Source organism: Paramormyrops kingsleyae, chromosome 15, assembly GCF_048594095.1.
Source record: "Paramormyrops kingsleyae isolate MSU_618 chromosome 15, PKINGS_0.4, whole genome shotgun sequence".
NCBI lineage: Eukaryota > Metazoa > Chordata > Actinopteri > Osteoglossiformes > Mormyridae > Paramormyrops > Paramormyrops kingsleyae.
In genome coordinates, this window is record NC_132811.1 from 26,106,477 (window position 1) to 26,130,953 (window position 24,477).

General features: G+C 40.2%; 1 protein-coding gene across 2 annotated transcripts in view; it reads left to right on the top strand.

The window, feature by feature from the left end:
• Positions 1–12,836, top strand: part of xxylt1 (xyloside xylosyltransferase 1) — a 61,954-nt gene extending 49,118 nt beyond the window's left edge. For both annotated transcript variants that reach the window (XM_023819980.2, XM_023819981.2), the window contains exon 5: positions 10,540–12,836. In XM_023819980.2, the coding sequence (XP_023675748.2) occupies positions 10,540–10,936 (397 nt within the window). In that variant the 3' untranslated portion in view covers positions 10,937–12,836. The remainder of the gene's footprint in view (positions 1–10,539) is intronic.
• The last annotated feature ends 11,641 nt before the right edge of the window (positions 12,837–24,477 follow it).

Below are 24,477 nucleotides of genomic sequence, written 5' to 3' on the forward strand. Positions count from 1 at the left end.
AAACACCTGAGAAGAGTAAGTTCAATCAACCTCCTATTGCTTACCCAGAGTTAATGCGCGTGCACCGTGCATACATAAAGACGTTTTCAATTGATCGCCGATTTCACGAGTCAGAATGGAAAATCAAAGTGAAAAAAAGAGAGCGGCATACTTCACAGAGGCAGAGTTGGAAGTTTTAATGCACGCATATGAGGAATTCCAGCCAATAATAATGAAAAAAAGCAATACGGCTGCATCGGCTAAAGAAAGAGTTGGCTTGGCAAAAAATAAAGGACAGAATAAATGCGTGTGTATTAAATTGCAAATTTGACATCGCCTCCCCTTTTATTATAATGCAAAATAATTAAACACATAACCCTTCCGCATCCTTTTTACTGTTAAATCACTATGAAAGCATTTACTTTTCCTGCCATTCATTTCTTTAGGTTAAAATAACAATGTGTCTCGACTAGGAATATATGGTTTCTTATTTAATAAAGTGTAATCCTTCTGGAGACAGAAGAACTTTGAGCCAAGTCAAAATGAAACACAAAAACATTCTGCAAAAAGGTAATTGATTACACGATCACTTAACTATTTATTAAACACGATTTAGTATATTCTTTCTGTCATTTAGCTAATAGAAAAAAGGCTGAAGCCCGTCTAACTGGCGGGAGCCCACCACCACCTCCCCTCACCCCATCTGAGGGCAACCAGTGGTAACCAGCATTGTACTGTCCTGTAATGATTACCTATAGTTAGTGGAAAAAAGTAATGAGTTTGATGATTTTAACAAGGCAAAAAATTAAGGATACAAAATCAAGTTACCTGCACATTGATACTATGAATAGATTTCCTCCGCTATCTCGCTGTACTTGTATAGTGACAATAAAGACATCTATCTATCTATCTATCTATCTATCTATCTATCTATCTAACATAGTCTCCCTCATTTATTAAAGGAGCTTTAATAGGAATGTAGGTGCCATCAATGCACCCAATTATGAATGAATGAATGAATGCCTTTTATTGTCACTATACATGTATTACATGTATTCCAAATTACATTTGGAAACCCTGAAATAGAAAGTCATATAGGGAAGTATCAAGTGTGTGTGTAGGCTATAGATATAAATAGTATGACTATATATTAAATATGCATCATAGATTTTACTACAAAGGACAAACCTACCACTCTGTGGAATTCCTCTTTAATAACACGCAGAGCTTTATGGACAGGGAACTGTATAAACGTGTGTAAGAAGCGTTAAGTACCAGACATACTGTGCGAACGGCTCTACACACAGTTGCCTTTCCTATATGCTCTGCGTCGCCCATATTGTACAAAAAATGCCCTGACGCAAAAAACCGAAGCGCTATGTACAGAATGTTTTCTGTGCTAAGCGCAGACCCGCGGTTTGGGTTTGTGACATTTGCAATATGCGGTTTCAAGAGATGTTAAGTAAATGAACGATTCTTTTGAAAACTGATAACGCTTTTTCAAATAATCATTAGGAAATGACAAGACATCAATACGCGGTCTTATAACTCTCTCCCGGCGAAAAAAACCTTGTATAATTTATGCTTCCACGTTCACAGGATCGTCATCAAAAGCGCACGCCATGCTCAGTAACCTTCTGCAACAAACTTACCCTGGAACATAACCTGCTCAGTAGCAGGTTATCTTCAGAGAGTAAGCTGCTATGGTTACGTACATACCCAGAAAGTTAACCTCCGTTTTTGGAACCGAAAGTTGAGGTTATCCACTAACTTACCCTTAAACTTACCCGGGTATGTCACATAACCTGCTTTCTGGAATACCCCCCAGATGTCGCTTCATTTGTTGTTATTATTAATTTTATTATTTTTTATGTCTGTGATGAAATAGGTCAGCCAGAAAAAGCCCAATACTAGCAAGCTGAAAGGAGCCATATCACTACCTATTGTAGCGGAATCGGACATACTTCGGTCAATAAATCGATTCCCTTCCCGTACATGTATACTGAAAAAATTACAATAGTAGTATGATTAAAAGGCGTAGTCAAGCTATAACCGTAGCTCAGCTGTGCATGTGTAGGTACTGAATGACAATATGGTAAAGAAGAAGGTATTTATTTAAAAAAACATTCAATACTGAATGGTTTAGTGAGGTGATTTTGAAATGTGAAGAGCACGTGTGAGACAGTAAATGTAATTTTCCACTGAAAAACCTAACAGCCCTCCCATCACCCGCAATAGTGCTAGACACAGTGTTACATGGCATGAAAAGTGTTTTTCTATAAATAATAAAATAACACACACTGTCCAAAATGTCTACTGCTTACTGTTATAATCTCACGGATACTGGTTACTACATATAATGGATAAACAATAGGTTACTCCAGTAGTGTACTTATTAAGTAAAGGGTCGCCAGTAGTTTACTTATTGAGTCAAGGATCCTCCCATAGTGTACTCCATGAGTAGAAGGCCTCTAGTAGTGTACTTAATCAGTAACGAATGAGTGGTCTGCTAGTGTTCTTAAAAGGTAGAAGGTACTGTAGTAGTGTACTTAATGCATAAAGAAGTGGTGTTCTTAATGAGTAAAAAGTGCTCTAGCAGTGTACTTCTTGAGTAAAGGGTGCTTTGGCAGTGTACTTAATGAGCAAAGGGTGCTCTGTCAGTGTACATATTAAGTAAAAGTAGATGATTTAGGTGGTGATTTGCTGAAGGTTGTGATAGATTTAGTGCTGTCAAACAATTAAAAATTTTAATCAGATTAATCTTGTTGCTGTGGATTAATTTCAATTAATCACGATTAAATATCATACATTTTTAATCTATATTAATCGCATTTCATTTTGCATGAGCAAACTCAAGAAAAAAGGGAATATATATGCACTTAACATAAATAACATAATAAACCCTAACCCTAACCGGAGCTCCACTTTATGTCCTTAAAGATCACTTGTTTCCTGTGGAGGTGACGTATTTCAGGTGGAGCTCCACTCTACAGGCGTCTGCAGCTAGACCCTCTTGGGGATCCTCTGTGATGCTCCGAGATCTCTGAGAAACGGGAGCGCGTATGCCGTCACTTCCGGCTTCAAAACTCAGAATCCGACTCGGAATACGAGCTCCCAGGGCAAATGGAACACACCAAAACTGCCCAAAATGGGTTGACAGAGACATTTCAGGGATTTTGAGTTATTCTGCGCTGCAGATGGGTTAATTGTGTTAAAAATTTTAATCAGATTAATCACAATGATGGATTAATCCACGTTAACCCGTTAATTTTGACAGCCCTAGATAGAATTAGAATTGGAAGCCTTTTATTGTCATTATACTATGTATAACGAAATTGCAAAGCAGCAAACCCCTTCAGATGCATTTACGCAGTAAATATAAAAGTACTACATATAAATACCACATATAAAAACTACTTACAATTAGGGCTGCAACAACTAATCGATTATTAAAATAGTTGGCAACTAATTTAATAATCGATTAGTTGGGTCTACGTTATTATACACATAAGTACAGTGGCTACCTCCTAATTTGAGAGCAGTAAGCTAACCAAAGCCACGGTGGCAGTAAAGTACCATTAAGCTGGATGCCGACCGCCATAAAAGAAAAAGGTGACGACAACCAATGGTGTGCCTTGAGTAGCTTACGTGATGAATTCTGGGAGAATTGAAAAAAACGTTTAAAAAATGGCGGAGGCTGACACGGCAGAGTCTACCAGAATTTGACGATAATTAGCTGAAATTAGATCAGAGAGACACTGATGTATTATGTGACGATGTGGAGTTTTTGGATTATTTTATGCAATTATTCAGATTACTTAACGCAGATCCTTCATTCAGTGGTGTAGTGGAGGGTAAATGCACATAAACGCCATTTACGCACCTTTAAATTTACAAAACAGCGTTTACTCACCTTTTTTGAGATCACGATATGTTAAGGATATAAATAGTTACCCTCCGTTTTTACTGCTGTGCATATAGTTTACCCACCTTAAATTTATTGTTACCACTACACCACTGCTTCATTTCTTCATGATAGAAATTTATAGTAATATCAAATGTTGTAGTAAAACCAGTTTTTAAAGGTCTCGATCTTGTCTTTGAATCAGCCGTATTTGTACTCGTTCTTGTCATGGACTCGGGATTTTATTTCGAAACCACAACTCTGAGAATATTCTTATTAATGAGCCGTTTACTGTCGGATTGGATAACTAATAACTTCAAGTGCAACCAATTGCGTTACTGCAGGTGTTCTGTCGAAAAATACTACCTATCGAGACGTGCTATCGAGCCTTTCTGTGCATGTGCAGTTCCACCGTCTTGGGATTAGGGTTAGGTTTTAGGGGTTAGGGTTAGGGTTAAGGTAAGCGTTTTAGGGGTTTTGGGGGGTTGGGGTTAGGGTTAGGGTAAGAGTTAGGGTTAGGGCTATCGATTAGCACTACGGTAGCATTTTTTGACAAGGCAGCATATATCGACAGAACACCGGCCGCGTTACCCGTCCCGTCCCGTCACACACGCACATGTGTTTAAATGAACGCAGGGGAAGTCGTGGTAGTCAACACAATCAGTTATTATGTGGCTACAAATGTGGCTACATCTACCACAACGTGTTTACCCTACCATTCTATTAGGGGGGCGCCCCAAGTAAATTTTATTTAATTTAATTTTCTATACAGCGCCAGATCACAACAGAAGTCATTTAAGGCTACCTTTCCTTTAGAACAGGTTTATATCTTGTCCTTTTATTAAACAAACTAAATAGCCTTATGTTATTTATCTTTTTTACAGTTCATCACTGTACGCGTAGTATGCTGACCAAACCGGAGACGTTTTAAAACGAAATTTGCCGCCACGGGTTTTTCGTCACCGATCGTCTTTGCGTCGCTCAGTCACAATAAAGTCTATGGCGTTTCACAAGAGTGCAAGCCGGCGCATTTTTAGCGTAAAATGCAGAAAAGGCTTTTTCTCCGCAATAAATGTTTACTTTGTCCGTAATAAATGCAGACACACTCGCTTACGTGCTCTCTCCCCCTGTCACATATGTGCATCAACATTAAATAACATTAGACAATTATGTAATAATATTCTTAGTAGCAGCAGCGGTAGTCTGTGCTTTTACATAAAAAAACTGGAGTACTGAATACATTATCTAAAGTACCATGCTGGTTGCACTTCATAAAACAAGATTTTGTGTATTTCATTACATTGATTCAGCTGCTACAAAATTTTTTTATATACTCTTAATGTAGCATACATTTGCTTTTTATGTGAGTTGCTGGAAACAACCTTCGTACAAAGACAGACTGCGTTATTTAAAAATGCTGGAAATCAAATTGGTTTTTGCGCCAACAATCTTCTGAGCTGCGTTGATGATATACTGAAGCCCACCCCTTTGACATTTTAACACAAAGCGTAAAAGCTTTGGGCATGTCCAAATTAATTTTGCTAACAGACTTTGCATCAACGCATGGCGCTAAAAGGTTATCCTAACTCTCAATTATTCACAGGTGTGTTTTGGGTGCAACATGCAATAAACCAATCAACTTGAATGAAATTAACTTGAATGATTTTTTTAAAGATAAGTTGCTTCCACCCTCTACCTGGCTGGTTTCTGGTCGTTCCTTTTGTTTCCTGCTTAACCTATTCTTGTGTACTGCTGTCTTAGATATTTTGAACCTGGAAGCAACCTGCCGCTCAGCGTGGCCTTCTGCCAGCAGAACCACAATTAATGCAGATATGTAAAAAAAATACAGTGGTCTCTTCATTTTTTCCACAGATCTGTGTGTGTGTGTGTGTGTGTGTGTTTCATGAAACAGTATGCTTACGTAAAAGGACCAGATGTACTGTATAATAAAACATATATAAATGAAGTAAACTATAATAAAAGAAACATGAGAGCACTTCAAGTGCATACCTGTGTCCTTAACCAGCATTGTGCACCCACGCATCTCTGAAACGCGCCACTTAATTATCTTTTAATAATATGCCACAAACTTTAAACATAGCTTTTGTTAGTCACAATGTCATTTTGCTGCCTTAAAATACCAACGCACTGACAATGCAGCCAGCCAAACCTCATTTAAAAAACACTACTCCTACAAGTGGGAAACGAGTGCAAAATCATTTGTTATTTTGAAAATGCACTTGGCAGTAAAATGAGGAATGCTCTGGTATGAAACTAGCAAAACCACTTTTTGCGTTGCACTTTCTGCCGATGCAAAATAGGGCCCAGTTTGTCAGCGTGCTCTGCATGGAGGAGCAGTAAAAGGTCACAGCAGCTTTTGACGTGCTGAAGCCCCCTCCTCCCTGCTTCAGGGCAGCTCCTGTACCACACTGTGATACAGTATGTCAGCATGCTCTCTATGGAGCTCTCTCCGGAAGTGAAGTCGCTACTGGTCCTTTCTAAGGTACCCATGAATTTGAAGGCTAAGACCCTCTTCCCGCAGTCACTGTTGATGTAGAGGGAGGCCAGGTCTGCGCTGTTCTTCCTGAAGTCGAAGATGATTTCCTTTGTCTTTGTGATGTTCAGTGTCAGGTTATTTGCTGAACTCCAAGCTGACAATCTCAGGATATCATCTCGTTTCCCCCCTCTGAGATGAGTCCAACCACCATAGTATCATAAGCAAATTTGATGATGGTGTTATTGGGATCGGCTGGACTGCAGTCATGTGTAGAGGGCAAACAGCAGTTGACTCTCAAAAGTGTCCAGTGATCAAAATCTATTGTCATTCTTTATCCACAAAACAAGCTAAATTGGTCGAACATTGTAAAAAGTACCTGTATATGTAATGTTCCATTCACAACTTTAGGAATAAAGAGTGGGGGTGGGGGTAATAAGGGTAAAACAATATATATAGGTCAATATGGAAAAACAGAAATTGTATTTTATTTCATTGACATTCTAAGTAATTCAACATGATATAGACAAAATAATGTGATAAAGTACTGTTTTTCAAATGCAGTACTTAAAAATAGACACCGCAACATGGGATTTATAATTTTGTTTTGGTAAATAAATTACCACAAAATAATTTAAGCAATTTCATCAAAATTTGCTAGTAAATTTACACTGAACCATGTGACCCGAGGAGAGCTGTAAAGTGATATTTTAATCAGGTGTATTAACATGGTATCAGTGCAGCTAACTGTAATCATGAAACCATTGATAACCAAAAAAAATTAAAACACATAACATTACCCTGTGTCAATAGTAATAAACAAACTTTTCAGTGAAATGGGAACGCTAGCTTCGATAGTTGGCTAAACTACCTTCGGTCATAACTATTAATTATGGTAACCATTAACAGCTAACGCTGAGCACATATAAAAACAAAATGATATAGTATATTAATGACAGGTAATGCATGAAATGTTTTTAAATATATATCTGTTATTTTATCAACATACCACTTAAAGTGCTTGGTAGGTAATAGAAATGAAATGTCAACGTTTGGAACTATTCACCGTCCCCATGACACGGGAGTTTGTCTGACTTTTCTCCGCCATTTTCTATAATGGGTCCCTATGTGAGTGACACCACTCTGTTTTTCTACCGCTCTGCTACACGTAATGTAGCATACGTACACTATGCAATAGTAATCTTTCATGTGAAACATGGTGATCACTGAGCAGTACATAGTCGTGTGGATTAAACAAAGCATCGAAGCAAAGAATTTGTCTTAATATGATGGAAGTGCGGCTGATTCTGTAACAGCTACTGAAATTATTTTGAGGGCTCAAAATGAAGCAGTGTCTGGAATAATAAGTTATATGAAATGTTAATAGAAAATACACTAAATGAAATGGCCAGAAATAAAAAATGAAGGTCGGCTGGCTTACTTGATGACGGGACATTGCCGCTGAACCCCCTATTGTGCTTTTTATGATCTGTTCTGTGTATGAGAACCTATGTAACACTTTCCTTGTGCTCGTCATCAAAGGTGTAGTCATCTTCTGATCCAGACGGCGGGTTAATGCCTTTTCTTATTAGGAGAAAGTTCATTTTCCTCTAGGTGCTTGTTATTTTTGCCAAGATCCATGCAAGTTAGCAGATGGAGTGAAAATGAGAGCTCTTCTTGTAAAGCTAGGGTGCTTTTTTCCCCTTTTTACTCGAGAAATTAATTTAACTGCTAGACACCCATTTTATCTAGGAAAAATGGTTCTGTACTAGCTGTCTTTTGTTGTGATTTTGTTTCACATGAATTCTTCTTAGGTGATTTTGGCTTTTTACGAGCTTGGTGAAGGTCGAAGAGATCTTGTGAATAATAAGTACAGAGGCGGAGCTCCCAGGTGGATCAACAGCAGCAGCAGCCCGAGCTGGACATGGTGGCATGGTTTGCTCCCCCAAACTCCGCCCATGAGTGCCATTCAGTCACGCAGCCACTTCCTCCACTCCATGTAATCATCCAAAAACACTCAGGTCAGATTTTGCAAACTGACAGTATTTATTACATTCAACTATAAACCATAATTCAATAACTCAGGGATACTTAACCCTAGAATAACTATAATAACTTGCAGGTGAATTTACCTGTTAGGTAAAAATTGAGTTACATTCCCAAGATCTTCTTGGTGTGTAAGAAACAGCTTATGAAACAGCTTAGAATCCCTTTGGAATTTCTGTGTAGTTTGTTTATTTATTTATTTTACCATGTTTCCAACATATTTGCGTTCGGTATAACACAGCTGACAGATAGCTTTGGTCTTATCAACTATGCTGTCCGGTGTTGGTGTCATTTATTGGGAAAATGAAATGTACACAGATTATTAATTTAAGTGACTTAGGAGGGTCTTTGAGCTCTCTATCACTAGCTGTAACCAACTTACAGCCACAATCAACATAATGTTTTCGGTGTTGACCATCTACTTGTGAATTTAGTTTTTGCCCCTGTTAAGAAATGTATTCATTCATTTCATTGTGCATTACAAACCAAAAATGATGTAACTGAACAGCACATGACAAATATACAGCTCTTTTCTACTTTAAATGTAGACCTAAACTGCATATTGAAGTACATATTGAATCATATATATGTATAAATATGTATGTGTGTTTGTGTGTGTGTGTGTGTGTGTGTGTGTGTGTGTGTGTGTATATATATATATATATATATATATAAAATGTAATAGAAAATATTGAATCTGGAGGTCTCTGCCGACTCCCACCGCTACTGGGTGGGATGCCTAGAGCTACACCCTACATTTAATTTAAAGTACTTTTAATCTCAGGGGAAAATAGGTTTGTCCCAAATTTTAAAAAAAGAAAAAGTTCTTCAATGCTGCTCTGTTTAATGCCCTTTGTTTGCCGGTAAAGATGCTTAGGTATTACTGTCCATCACTGCTGATCTCCTCTCACCGTTTTTATCTAGGACAGCTGTATTCAGCAGTGAGATTAGCTTTAAGATGTGCCCCCATTTTAAGTAAGATTATTCTGTAGTTCGGAGAAATGTTTGAGTTATGTTTTAAATTGTTTATATTGGTGTAAAACTATGTCTTTTATGTCAGTCAAAGTGCGTTGGCTTTTCAAAACCTTTCCCAGTTACCACCCATGTACAGTATTTGTTGAACTCACCACAGATACATGAAATGGGTGCAGGCTCCTGAGCAGAGGTTTGGGGCCTAAAGCTTGGGTGTTCTAGACAGAACAGCAGAAATTCTTCTTACTCTTTTTGAGCAAATGTAGACTTATTGCCCAGATAAATAGCTTCAAATATAATTTTATTTGGCGGCCTAAACTATCTAAAGGGATTTTGCAATCTTTCTGCAGACTATTGCAAGAGGGGAGGAAAAATCTTGGCTTACATAAAAAGAAATGCAATATGAACTTGAAGGAAATGTCAAAATATCAAAAATATTTATTGAAGTTATACTATGTCTAGCAATATGTCAAGGTGATCTCATGGTATTCCAAAGGACATGTTATATTATATACAATGGTGGACATGAATTTTTGTAATGTTCACATATTATTAGGTTAAAGAAATAATTCCTAAGAAATGTATGTATGATTTTTACTGTGCCTTAACACCATCTGAATGATCACCCTCTATGCAGTCTTGAATCCCGCTTTGATTAATATAACAGTGTCAATAATAAACTAAAAGCCCAAAAGTAATTAACAAGCCATTGACAAGCTGTTTCTTTCGTCTTGAACAGTGTGTTCTGTGCTTTGGTGCTTATGGGATACTCGGTGGCATGTGGATCATAATGTTTCAATGAAAGATGTCAACCTGCCAATGATATGAGGTATAAGGCAAACTGGTGTGGTGTTAGGGCTCTGTGCCTGTGACCAGAAGGTTGCTGGTTTGATTCCTGTGGCTGGTATAGTGATGTCACCATAGGCCCTGGAGCAAGGCCTTTAATCCCAGTTGATCCAGGGACTGGCTGAACCTGTGCTCTGATCTTCAGTTGTATGTCACTTTGGGGAAAAATGCAAATGAGTGCAAATATTGCAAAATACTGAGAGAAGAGTGTTCTGGTGGTAGTCCTGATCACATGCTCAAACAGAGCTTTTCATCACTTTAATCATTTAATGCAGTTTGCATGCTGGTTGTGTCGCAGGCACACGTTCTGGCAGTACCGCAGGGAGAACCCCAAGACTAAAGTCGGTGACCCCCCTCCAGATGGCAAACCAGGCTTCAACAGTGGAGTGATGCTCCTGGACTTGGAAGCCATGCGGCAATCGACTCTCTACAACCGACTTCTGGAGCCAGAGCAGGTGGCCAAACTGGCCGACCAGTATCATTTCCGGGGTCACCTCGGCGATCAGGACTTCTTCACAATGATCGGCATGGAGTACCCAGACCTGTTCCACGTCTTGGCCTGTGGCTGGAACCGGCAGCTGTGCACTTGGTGGATGGATCACGGCTACGGGGACGTGTTTGAACTCTACTACCAGTGCGTGGGACCCATCCATGTTTACCACGGCAACTGCAACACGCCCATTCCTGATGACTGAGCAGCACCAGTGTCCTAGTCAGCCAAGCAATTCCAACGTCTACAGATGTTAATTTCTGGAGAATAGCATGAATGTGGCCTTCGAGCAAAAGGAGGCAGATGTCCCAAAGTATCCCCAATTGGTCTACTGATGAAGTCTTCATCTTCCGAAAAAAGAATGTGATATTTAAGTTTTGTGTAGGAGTTCGTAAAGTGTGGACTAATTAAGGATATCCTTCTGTAAAATAGTAAGAAATACAGGGGGGAAGTGCAAGGGATTAAGTGTGAGAAAGGGGTGCTCTGGGTCTGCTTTGAATAATCACAAGCTACAGTGAGCTGGGGGGTGAATACTGAAATGATTAATTTCCACTTTTTTAACATCAAATGTATTTTGTTCCTTGTCTAGCATTGAATGTTCTGAACAAAAGCAAATTGGCATGTGGTATTTTGGTAGCTAATTGAATAAAATAAACTGGCCTCTGTTTATGTAGATGACTTCAGACTGTCCACCCAAACGTGCCAGCAGTTAGTGTGGCATTTTGTCACATGTGATTTAATGCAGAATTATGTGGTTCCAACCATGGAACAGGTTCCGCAGTTCTCTTCTAGACTATTTTGGAACTAAGGCAGAAAAAACAATTCTAGTTGTGTCAAATAAACCACAATATAATTAATTGATCTGTGAGTTTATACATAGGCAGGTGGACTGAGGTAGTAGCTATACTTCTGTGTAGCAATAAAAATGCAGAATAAAGCAAAATAAATGCAGAATTGGTGAAAGTCCTGAATTCTAAAGAAAGCGGTTGAACAAATGAGGCTGGATGAGTGGAAAAATCATGGCCAGTATTAAGCTAAATCTACTTTATAGTTTGGTCATAATGTAAAACAGGATGGTTTGCAGAAGCAGGTAGAAACTTGTGGGAATTCTGCTTAAAATTGCTGCATATCTGCAAGTACTGCTATGAGGAAATGATTCATCTTTACAAAACCAGAGATCATATACGAAATCAGAGATATAACTACTCTAGTATCTACGGATATCTAAAGAGTAGGCTACATGGAATTATGTAGTAGCCACAATGTTGTCATCCCCAGTTAAGAAAAAGCCTGTTTTACATTCATGTTTATCTCTACATTTACTAAGAGATAAACACTATATCTTAGAATGAAGTCTAGTGACTACTAGATATTACGTACCATGCAATGTAGTTATGGAACTTATTATATTAGGCTGGCCATGCTTCAGTAAAATTACTCAAGATAGAAGGGGTAGAAGGTTAGGAACTTCTCAGCAGCTGTTTCTAAGGTCTTCATTTTCCAACTTTAGTGTTTACAGTTACTCTAGTCTACAGATGGTATGTTGACTTGTGTCACTTAACCCTGAAAGCCGTACATATGAATGCTGCTCAATCAACACTTATCCCAGTAATTTATGCGCTCGTAATGCTTGTTTGGGTCCCTACCTAAAAATGGTCTTATCACTAAGACTTGTTACTTGTGGAAAAACCGACCCAACATTGGAAGGTGCAGAGAAAACCCATTCCAGGCCATCAAGTGACTTTTCATTGACGTCTCAGTATTATTCTGCAATGCACTGGCACGGCAGTCGGCATGATGTGTGCATTCGCTGCTGTGAGCCAAGTAATCTCCAAAGAAAAATGCTGGTACATCTATCTTTTGTGAAGACTCTCTGAAGGACAATGATGTATCAATTGAGAAAATTTGCAGAAACGTGTCTTATTCAAAAAATTTCCACGTCTGCGATTGATAACAAAATGCTGTAAATGGAATGAATGATGGATGTGAATAATTCTCCTTTTTCTGTCTGTACCTTCTGTTTTCTACCTTCCTGTCTTTCTTTTGTGCATAGTAAAATATTTTTTTTTTGTTCTCTTAAAAATAAAATTTCCACACATGCTAAATTCACAATGTTATTCACGTTGGCTTTGGATGATATACTTCTGTCTAAATCGGGTCATAATGGTGCAGAGTACAGCAAAATCAGCTCATTTAATGCAATGTTGTCTGTGTCTCTTTTTTATTAAGATGTCATTTCCTGGAGGGGGTAACTACTATGTTTTTCCATTTCCAAGTGTTTAAGGTGCACTACATAAAACAACATATAATCGTGTTCTATAAAATCATTCTTCATGGAAACCTGAGGCAGAATATGTCTTCAGGCTACTTACTATGCAGGCTTCAGCAGGAGTGCATGTGCTAGGCAATACAGGGCAGAGGGACACCATATCTGCTGATCCAGCATATGGTCAAGCAAAGTCCACAGCTTATCTCAGGAGGCTCAGCATGAGAGATGGGACACTGAGCTGGACTGCAGTGTAGAGACACCAGTGTACTTACCTCAGTGTCTTTGTACTGTGTAAGAGAACCAGGACACCTAGAGGAAACCCACGCAAGATGAGGAGATCATGCAGACTCCACACAGACAGAGCCGGGGGTGGGATTCAAAGCCCCAGTCCAGCAGCTGTGAGGTTATCGTGCTGAAAAGCTCTCCTACTGCCTGGGGTGAAATGTCACTCGCAGTGAGCGCGACTAGAGGAACCAGAGAGAAAACTGTTTCATTTTCCATTTCTTTTTTTTTTGACATTGTTTGATTATCTTTTCCCTCTTGTTCATACAATGCATTCACTCTTAATTGTCACAATTTACCTGTATTTAAGAGGCTCTAGAGGCTGAGATGTAATAGTTAGACTCCTTTTATTTCATTCAGTTTGAGTTGCCAGAAGTGCCCTGACGTTTGCGGACGAGTCTTTCCATAAGAACATAAGAAATTTATAAATGAAAGGAGGCCATTCGGTACATCAAGCTCATTTGAGGAGAACTCAACTAATAGCTCAGAGTTATTCAAATATTATCTAGCTTCAATTTAAAGGAACCCAGGGTTTTAGCTTGCACTACACTAGCAGGAAGACTATTCCCTACTCTAATTGCACGCTGTGTAAAGAAGTGCTTTCTGAAATCCAGTTTAAAATGTTCTTCCACTAATTTCCACCTATGGCCATGAGTTCTTGTATTTGTACTATTATTGAAGTAACTATTTGGTTGAACGGCATCCAGACCTATTAGAATCTTATAGACCTGGGTCATGTCCCCCCTTAGTCTCCTTTGCTCGAGGCTGAACAGATTCAGCCCAGCTAACTTCTCTGCATAAGACATTCCTCAAGACCAGGAATCATTCTTGCAGTCCTATGTTGAACCCTTTCTAAGGCATAAATATCTTTTTTTATGGTAAGGTGACCAAACATGCACACAATATTCTAGATGGGGTCTTACCAACTAATTGTATAATCTTAGCATCACCTCCCTTGACTTAAACTCCATACACTAGAGATGTAACCCAACATCCTATTGCTTCCCCACACTGGCATGAGTGGAACATGGAAGCATCAACATACACACCGAGGTCTTTCTCATAATCAGCTACCTTTATTTCAGTGGAACCCATAAAATATCTGTACTTTATATTTCTGCTCCCTGCATGGATTATCTTACATATGTCTACATTAAATTTCATCTGCCAGGTTCCAGCCCAGCCTTTGCAGGGCTCTTGTCTTTTCTGCAGCCCAAGACGTGTCTCTGGCCCTGGGGGTAATGCCCTCTTGCTGCAAGGAAGACTACAGTTTGCCCCATTTTGAGATCTTGATTTTATTAGAAATTATTATTTTGTAATTGCAGTTATATATTTCCACTTTAACATGGTGACTTCAATATGGTACAAACCTATTTTAGTCTCATGCTCTGCAGTCTCAATAATGACAATATCAGTAAAAGACTTGCGCAAAGAAAAGTGAAAATGTCACTAGGTGATACACTTGTCAAAAAATATAGAAGAACCAATGTCACCCTGTGAGATTGCTTATTACAGAGGAGACATTTTGTACCAGCATGTCGAATGTTGGTACTCACTGGCAGTAATTCATCTTTAAAGCACTCATAAGTTAAGAGCTAACATATTAGAGTAGTTTCAGTACTAAACATGATTAACGGTTAGTTATAATGAAATGAATTGAACGCAGGATTTATGAGGCGACTTTGACCCATTAGAATGTACAATTACATGTAAGAACATAGGTCAGGAAGAAATAGAGGCTTTACATGTGTTACACAGGCTTTATACTGTACTTTATATAATAATAATCAGGACCAGAGTGACTGCAGACTGGAAGAAACTTTTGAAGCCTGCTCCTTCGAATGGCAAACATATACTGATATAAAAGCACATTACCAAACACCTTTATCTGAAAGGCTGTGCAATGTCAAAGAACATAAGAAATTTACGAACGAGAGGGGGCCATTCGGCCCATCAAGCTCGTTTGCGGAGCACTTAACTAATAGCTCAGAGTTGTTAAAATCTTATCTAGCTCTGATTTAAAGGAACCCAGGGTTTTAGCTTCTGCTACACTAGCAGGAAGACTATTCCATACTCTAACTACACACTGTGTGAAGAAGTGCTTCCTCAAATTTGTTTTAAAATGTTATCCTGCTAATTTCCACTTATGGCCATGAGTTCTAGTATTTAAACTAATATTGAAATAGCCATTTGGCTGAACAGCATCCAGACCCGTTAGAATCTTATTGACCTGGATCATGTCCCCCCTTAGTCTCCTTTGCTCAAGGCTAAACAGATTCAGCTCAGCTAACCTCTCCTCATAAGACATTCCTCTAAGACCAGGAATCATTCTCGTAGCCCTCCATTGCACCTTTTCTAAGGCAGCAATGTCCTTCTTAAGGTATGGTGACCAAACCTGCACACATTATTCTAGGTGGGGTCTTACCAAGGAATTATATAAATGTAACATCACCTCCCTTGACTTAAACTCCACACACCTAGAGATATAACCCTTTTTTATTGCTTCCCCACACTGGCGAGAGTGGGACATGGAAGCATCAACATATACACGGAGATTTTTCTCGTAATCAGCTACCTTTATTCCAGTGGAACCCATAAAATATCTATACTTTATATTTCTGCTCCCTGCATGGATTACCTTTCATTTTTCTGTGTTAAATTTCATCTGCCAAGTGTTAGCCCAGTTGCTAATTAAATCCAGATCCCGTTGTAGCCTCTCTGCTGCTAGATCAGTATCTGCTACACCACTCACCTTGGTGTCGTCTGCAAATTTAACCAGTTTACTGTATATATTGGTGTCAATATCATTAATGTAAATTAGGAACAATAGTGGTCCTAAAATTGAACCCTGCGGTACCCCACTATGAACACAGACCCACTGTGACATTGTGCCTCTAATAACTACTCGCTGCTTCCTGTCAGTTAACCAGTTTTTGATCCAAGCTGCCACAGTTCCTAAAATCCCTGTAGCTTTGATCTTTAGCAAGAGCCGTTTGTGGGGGACAACATCAAAGGCCTTCTGGAAATCTAAGTAGATCACATCGTAAGCCTTTTTGTGATCAATTTCACTTGTAGCTTCCTCAAAGAACTCAAGTAGATTCGTTAAACAGGATCTACCTCTCCTATATCCATGTTGGCTATCCCTCAGAATGTTTTTTGAATCCAGGTAATCTACCATTTTCACTTGGATTATAGCTTCCATTATTTTTCCAGTAATGCTAGTTAAACTGATTGGCCTATAGTTTGCTGGATTACTTCTATGCTATTTTTTGAATATGGGTGTTATATTAGCATACTTCCAATCTGAAGGTACCACACCCGCAGATAACGATTTCTGGAATATTAAAGGTTGGCTAATAATATCCCTCATCTCTTTTAAAACTATAGGTAAGATGCCATCAGGGCCCTGTGATTTATTTATTTTGAGTTTAGCTAGGCTTAGTACCACATCAGCCTCAGTTATACATATATTGGTCATAGACAACGTTGTATTCGTACTAATTGGTGGTAAGTTACTTGTGTTCTCTACTGTGAACACCCGTGAAAAATAATCATTAAACTCATTTACTATATCAATTTCATTTTCAATTATAAGGCCCTTACTATCCTGCAAATTAGTGATTTCAGCTTTTAGAGCTCTTTCGGAGTCAAAATATTGGAAGAAACTTTTATTGTCATCCTTAGCCTCCAATGCAATTTTTCTTTCTACATCCCTCTTGGACAGTCTAATGTTATTTTTTAACTCTACCTGTAGACTTAGATACTCCTGCTTAATTTTGAAATCATTAGTTATTTTCCAATTGTGGAACAGAGCCCTTTTCCTCTTGACTTTATTCTTAATTTCCTTAGTAAACCACCTTGGCTGACGTTTCCAAGATTTAGTTTTGCTGGAAACAGGTATGAAGTCCTCTTGCACTTGCAACAATGTGCTTTTAAAAAATTCCCATGCCTCTTCAACTGTTTTGCTATTTAACATCCAGTTTACCGTTTCTAGTTTCAGTCTCATACCATTAAAGTTAGCCTTCCTAACATTGTATACTTTTACTTTCGAATTTGCTCTTCGGACACTAAAATTAACCTCGAATTTAAACATGTTATGATCACTACCATCCAATGGTTCTATAACCTCTAATTTTCCAATCCTATCCTGGTTATTAGGGAAAACAAGATCAAGAAGGGCTTCTCCCCTGGTAGGGGTATTAACAAACTGAGTAAAAAAAACAATCCTGTACTAGGAAGGAAAACAGTCACAAGGTAAATCAAAACATAACCATAGATATGTACATCTGTCAAAATAAGGGTGCCAGATTACGAAAATGTTCACATTCCAATCAGTACTTGAAGTATTTTCACATACATTACAGTTGTGAAAGGAATGTTAGGAATGTGAAATGTGCCTTGCGGGGAAAGAGAAAAAAATACAAAAAATGACAGTAAAAGGACAGGAATACCAGCAAAATAAGCAAAGGTCATTAATAAAGCAATGCTTCAGATCTCAAATGACCAGTACTTGTATAGAAGCTACAATGAAATGCTAGTGTTTGTGTGACTGGTGTTTCTGCCAAACATGTCAGAGCCTCTTCACACAGATTTAGAAGTATTTTTTCTAAAATGCAGTGTTCTCTGGCCTGCCTGTTAACTTAAATCACTTAACTGCACTTTATTTCTTCATATTGAGTGTCGTGTAATGTGGAACAGCAGAGCTGAAGCTCTAATTTACATTCGGACTATTAACAAAAATCAACTGCCATTTATATTTGAGGGTACATGGAATTCAGAGGAGTACCTAACCATTTTTTGATGTGTGGTTCCTAGTGTTTGGTAAAACTTTGTTTTTCAATGTGGACTGATAATTGTTAACTATGCCCAATGTTTTTTCAATGGTCTTGACTTCATTATCTGAACAAAATAAATCCGATTTTCATATTTTTAATAAATGCTCTGTATGTCTTTCACATGGAGTTGATACAGTATGTAATCTTTGCTAGTTAAAAAAACATCTGCATTGTGCTTTATAAGATGGGGTACAAGAAAAGAGGTTATTATCCTTTTATGGTGGATTTATAATGGAGAAGTATTGTATCCTTTATTCAATTTCAGACCACATTCTTTTTGTTGCCTATGGATGGATTAATTTATTATTTAACTGAGACAAACCTGTCCTGCTTTTGTCCCCTTTCCTTCTATTTACCTTGATTTGGATAATATGCCTCACTGGAGAAATGTTGATATTGTTTTTGTTCTACACTTTAAAGGAAAGGCCGGCACTTTCCTCTTCCTGTGTCAGCCAGGCAGTGTGATGGCCAGACTTGCTGCAGAAAACAAGCTAAGATACAATATTTATAGGATAGTGACACTTTACTGCTCCCCATGGGGAGATTGCCTTTTCGCCTGTCCCATCTTGCATCCCATGAGAGTCACAGACACCCATACAGATAAAAATTAGTTTTTAGGCCAAATAACAGGCTCAATAAGTGTCCCACGCCTTAGGAGCAATTGGGGTTAAGGGCTTTTTTTAGACAATAAAGTCAACAACTTTTCAATCACAGGCACAGTGCCCTAACTCAAAGAGGCACACTCCACCCTCTAAAAGGGACAGCATTTAGTGGCCACCAGGATTTCAGCCTCATACCTCTTGATCTATAGGCAGACACCGTAGCATTGCACTAAACCCCCATGCCTTTATCTCTGTTTTGAACAGAGGTGCTACATATGGCGAGTATGTCGCTTTGGCCATAAAAACATGATAATGTACATATCCTTGGGTATGTTTCCTGATGGTAGGTCTCCTTATATGTATTTTAGTTCAGAGTGCTCTGACTGATTGCTGTGTCAGGTCCAGTTGCTGTATGATATGCTGTGTCAACCCACAGTGATTGCAGAAATCCATCCATCTATTATCTTCCATTCATTCGCGGTTGGGTTGCGGGGGCAGCAGTATCAGTAGGGAAACCCAGACTTCCCTCTCCCCGCCACTTCATCCAGCTCCTCTGGAGGAATCCCGAGGCATTCCCAGGCAAGCCGAGAGACATAGTCCCTCCAGCGTGTCCTGGGTCTTCCCCGGGGCCTCCTCCCAGTGGGACATGCCCAGATCACCTCACCAGGGAGGCGTCTAGGAGGCATCCTATGCAGATGCCCGAGCCACCTCATCTGGCTCCTCTCAATGCGATCTCTAAGGGAGAGCTCAGCCACCCTGCGGAGAAAACTCATTTCAGTCGCTTGTACTCGCGATCTAGTTCTTTCGGTCACTACCCACAGCTCGTGACCATAGGTGAGGGTAGGAACATAGATTGACTGGTAAATCGAGAGCTTTGCCTTTTGGCTCAGCTCTTTCTTCACCATGACAGACCGATGCAGCGCCCACATCACTGCTGACGCTGCACCAATCCGCCTGTCAATCTCCCGTTCCATTCTTCCCTCACTCGTGAACAAGACCCCGAGATACTTAAATTCCTCCACTTGGGGAAGGACCCACTCCCCGACCCGGAGGGAGAATTCCACCCTTTTCCAGCTGAGGACCATGGTCTCGGATTTGGAGGTGCTGATTCTCATCCCAGCCGCTTCACACTCTGTTGCGAACTGTCCCAGTGAGAGCCGAAGGTCACGGTCCGAGGAAGCCAACAGAACAACATCATCTGACCTAATCCTGAGGTCACCAAACCGGACACCCTGGCTGCGCCTAGAAATTCTGTCCGTAAAAGCTATGAACAGAATCGGTGACAAAGGGCAGCCCTAATGGAGTCCAACCCGGAACCTGGAAACGAGTCCCACTTATTGCTGACCATGCAGACAAAGCTCTGACACCGGTCATACAGGAACCGAACAGCCCTTATAAGGAAGCCCGGCACCCCATACTCCCGGAGCACCCCCCACAGGACTCCCAGAGGGACACGGTCGAATGCCTTCTCCAAGTCCACAAAACACATATAGACTGGTTGGGCAAAACGAGGATCGGACCACGAAGATCCCGCCTTTGGCCACTGCCCAACTCGCACTGCACCCGACCCCTATGACCCCTCCTACGAGTGGTGAGCTCACTGGAGGGGGGACCCATATGCCTTGTTCGGGCTGTGCCCGACCAGGCCCCATGGGTGCAGGTCTGGCCACCAGGCGCTCACCATCGAGCCCCACTGCCAGACCTGGCTCCAGGGGGGGCCCTGGTGACCCGCGTTCGGTCAAATGAAATCATGGATCCAATGTTTTTCTTACCATAAGGAGTCTAGTGAGCCGCACTTTGTCTGGTTCCTCATCCAGGACCTGTTTGCCTTGGGTGACCCTACCAGGGGCATAAATCCCCGGGCAACATAGCTCCTGGGATCATTGGAACACGCAAACCCCTCCACCATGATAAGGTGTAGGCTCCAGGAGAGAAATCAATTCTGCATTAGTTACCAAAGTTAGGTGCCATGTTCTCACTGAAATCCTGTTCTGGAATGCAACTCGTATTTATTAATATTTAGATATTTAAATAGTAAGCACTGCTTACTGATACTGATGGCTTCAATTATGCACTAATTAAGCAATTAAATATGTTGACTTATGTAATGATCCATGATTACTCAGATCCAAAACAAAAAAAGGAAATTTATACCAGAGCTCAAAATTTCCGAGGAAACAATTTCCAAGACTGGTGACAAGGACGTGCTCCCTGCCGGCACAGGCTGTGAGTTGGGGACTGTAATTGAATGTGGACATTGTCTGGGAGCATCACTGCTGTTAGCCAGGTTTTAGCTTTCTGACGTCTCTCATTGGCAGCTAGTGATGGACTTCAGGGACTTCAGCCCACTGGGAACCAAATAGCCTCCCAAACAGTTGATAGAGGCTTCAGTCGGCTCTTTAAATGCCTGAAGCATGAGTTATATCAGCCATCTATCTCTCAGGCTCTCTCATCCACATATATTTAAATCACTGCATTCATCAAGGAGTTGCAATGAAAATTAGATTATGCACAAACAATTAAAAATAAAAAATGTTTGCGAATTTTGCGTGACTGTCAAGAAAAGGGGCACCCGGGGAAACTTGTTCACTGGATTGGTCCCTCTTGATAAATTTTGCAGTGGCCCCCCTGCCATGACAGGTCTGAGGGGCAAATGCCCCCCCACCTCATACACAACTGCTGCTGAGCAACGTTACAATTACATATAAGGAATTTTCACAAAACAGCAGAAAAATATGAGACTAACTCAAAACTATTGTTATTTTTAATTTAATTGTGCTGTCATTGTTCATTTCATCCACAGAAATGATAGCAAAGATGTTTATTTCTATCCAGGGCAGGGAAATGGCTGTGATATTAGGCTTGTGCAGTGTGACTCTGCAGCACAGTGGCTAACATGCCAGCTCTCCACATATAGAGACCTGGGTTTCAGTCTCTGTCCTTGGTCTACAGTATGTGCATGTCACACACACAACCCAAATGTTTGATAAGGTAAGCTGGAGTTGTCCAGGACATACTCTTCACCCCCTGTAACCCTGCATAGGATGAACTTTGTTGATCCCATAGGGGTATTTTTTAATAAAGGCCTTTGCCAATTATGGAAGGATGAAATACAGAGCCCTAGCCCATCATGTACAGCTGCTTCTATATTTTTTCCCTGTACTGTCCATTGTTTCTTTTCCTACCTTTAAATGATATTGTAGCTGAGGGGGTCAAACCCATGAAAGTATTTCACCACTTCATGATACAAAGTTTGTTGCATTATCCCACCAAACACTTTTAATAGGCTAACAATGTGGTAAAAGCTGATCACATGAAGCAATCATCAGCCTGCAAGTACAATATAAATATGAGTTCAGGTACAAAGGAATCATTAGTTTTCACATATTCTGTCTTGCTCACATTTAAGCCTCTGTGTTGTTTCTACTGATTCAGTAACACGGCAAGCTGCAAGACTCTAATTAAAGATAAGGAATCCCACCTACTTCGCTTAATAAACACCCGAGTGGGATTTCAATGCACAGGGGCCTGGAGCCTATAGCAGGCAGTTTATATACGTCTGAGTGTTCCTAGGGCACCATAAAATAATAGTAGTGTATAATCCACCACACAAATTCTGGCAGGCAATTCAGCTCAATTAATTTCGATAGTGAAATTTAGTTACTTGTTCATGCCTATGGTTTACTTATCAGTTGAGCCAAAGGGCGAGATTTGTGCGCTTTTTCAACATGGATCACGAGAGACAGATATTCTAATGTATGCAGAGTTAGCCTGAGGTCCCCTGAGGACTGTACCATGGTGATCTGTCATCCCAGGCAATGCCTTGGTCTCTGCTTAATGTAAGATCCAGAACCACTTCAGAAAGGCAGCACAATGCGCCTTCAAACACGCCCACTGTCCCTGTGTTCAGCTTTTGTGCTGAAGTTTATTGTCCATGGTAAACAAACCCAAAAGATGAAGTACTTCTGTTCCCCTACATTGTGAACTCGGATATGTCTGTGCTAGCAGATGTCCTGGCCCTTCTGACCGGCTCAGTTTTAATCTTGTCAAATTGTTTTGTTCTAATTGGTACAGCAACTAAGTGGTTCACCAGGAATTCTTTCTTGACTGGCCTTTCCGAGCCTGCCTATCAGGGGTTTTAATGTTATGGCTGATCAGTGTATATATATTAGAGCTGGGAAATTAATCGCATTAACACAATCCAGGAATTTAGGTTATGATATTGCATGGAATCGCAGAATTCAAAGCCAAAATCAAAACATTCAGTTACCACAACAACACATTTTCTGGCTAAGCAAGAAATTGTGCTTCGTGATACAGGCCCCTGGGACCTGGCTTTCGTGACATTGAATGTAACCTCTCTGGTGAGAAAGGAGCCTGAGCTTGTGTGGCAGGTAGAGAAATAGTCTAGATATATTTACACTCAGTATGAGCTCTGGAATCAATCTCCTGGAGAGGGGCTGGACTCTATTCCACTTTGCAGTTGTCCTAAGTAGAAGGTGTTATGTAAGTGTGGGTTCACTCATAACCCCCCGGTTCAGCACTTACACATTGGAGTTCATCCCAATGAACAATAAGGCTGCCTTTCTTCGACTTTGAGTCAGGGGATGGACTCGGACTGTTGACTGTGTCTAAAGCCTAGGTCATATTTCAGGTTTCCGCGTGCTTTTTCGTACACTTTCATGCTGCGGATGGTTGTCTGTCTGGCAGCTTGTGTTGATATTACATTTGGCTGCAGATGCCGATGGTTGTGGTCACTGCTGCATACAGCAGTGATATTCCACCAGAGTGGAGAGGGCAGCCATATTGCAACAAACAGAAATATAAGCAGCGTAATGAAACTGGTAAGCTTTAATGAACAGTTTTAAAGTTATTAGTCAAGGCTTGGGTGGTATTATAGTAACAAGGCATACCACAGCATTTTAAAATCCTTATGACAAAATTAGCTGGGACCCCAACCCCCTCCTCCACCGGCTCAGTGAATTTTATTGCCAAGATTTCAAAATGCTGGAATAGTGCTGCTTTTTTTCCTCATACAGCTGCTCACCCTAACTACTACTACAACAACAGCTATTCTCCCTCTACTCTTTTACTGTTGATCATTGATCTCCAAAAGTCCACTCTGCCACCTACTGGAAATAATTAATCAATTATGTTGCACGTGCGTGATTGATGCACGTTTCTGTTAGACTGGGCTACACGTGCGCCGGCCACAGTCATCCACAGCCAGTCCCCGATGATTTACATCACATCCCCTTGTCCGCAACAGAAAGCGAAATGAAGTATGAATTGGCCTATATGTACCAAACATCAGTATCCAAAATGCTTCACAGACCTTGAGTAGGGTGCTGGAAAACACCCCCTTTGGCTAATTATCCTGGAGCACTTTAAGGCTAATGTGGGTAACATCAGTGAAACCTATAAAGTTGTGATTGACCAGCCTGATCTGCTCCATTATTGGACTTCTGTGCTAGCCACATGTTTGAGCATACAGGTGTTCACAAGTACACCTGATACCAGAACCCCCTAGGCCATCTTGTAGTAATGTCATTAGATCTTTGATGATTTGTTTTGGATACTTAGGTGAAGAGAGAAGCTAAACTGTCCACTGATCAGCATTACGTCGAGGTTGGGGACAGTGCCTCTGGCAGACTGGGGTGGTGGCCGAAATCTTTAAGGGGACTGTAGGGTATGTTTCAATCCATTAGTTGAACCTCAGATCCGCATGCGTATCTCATCCTGGTTGTGGAACACTGGA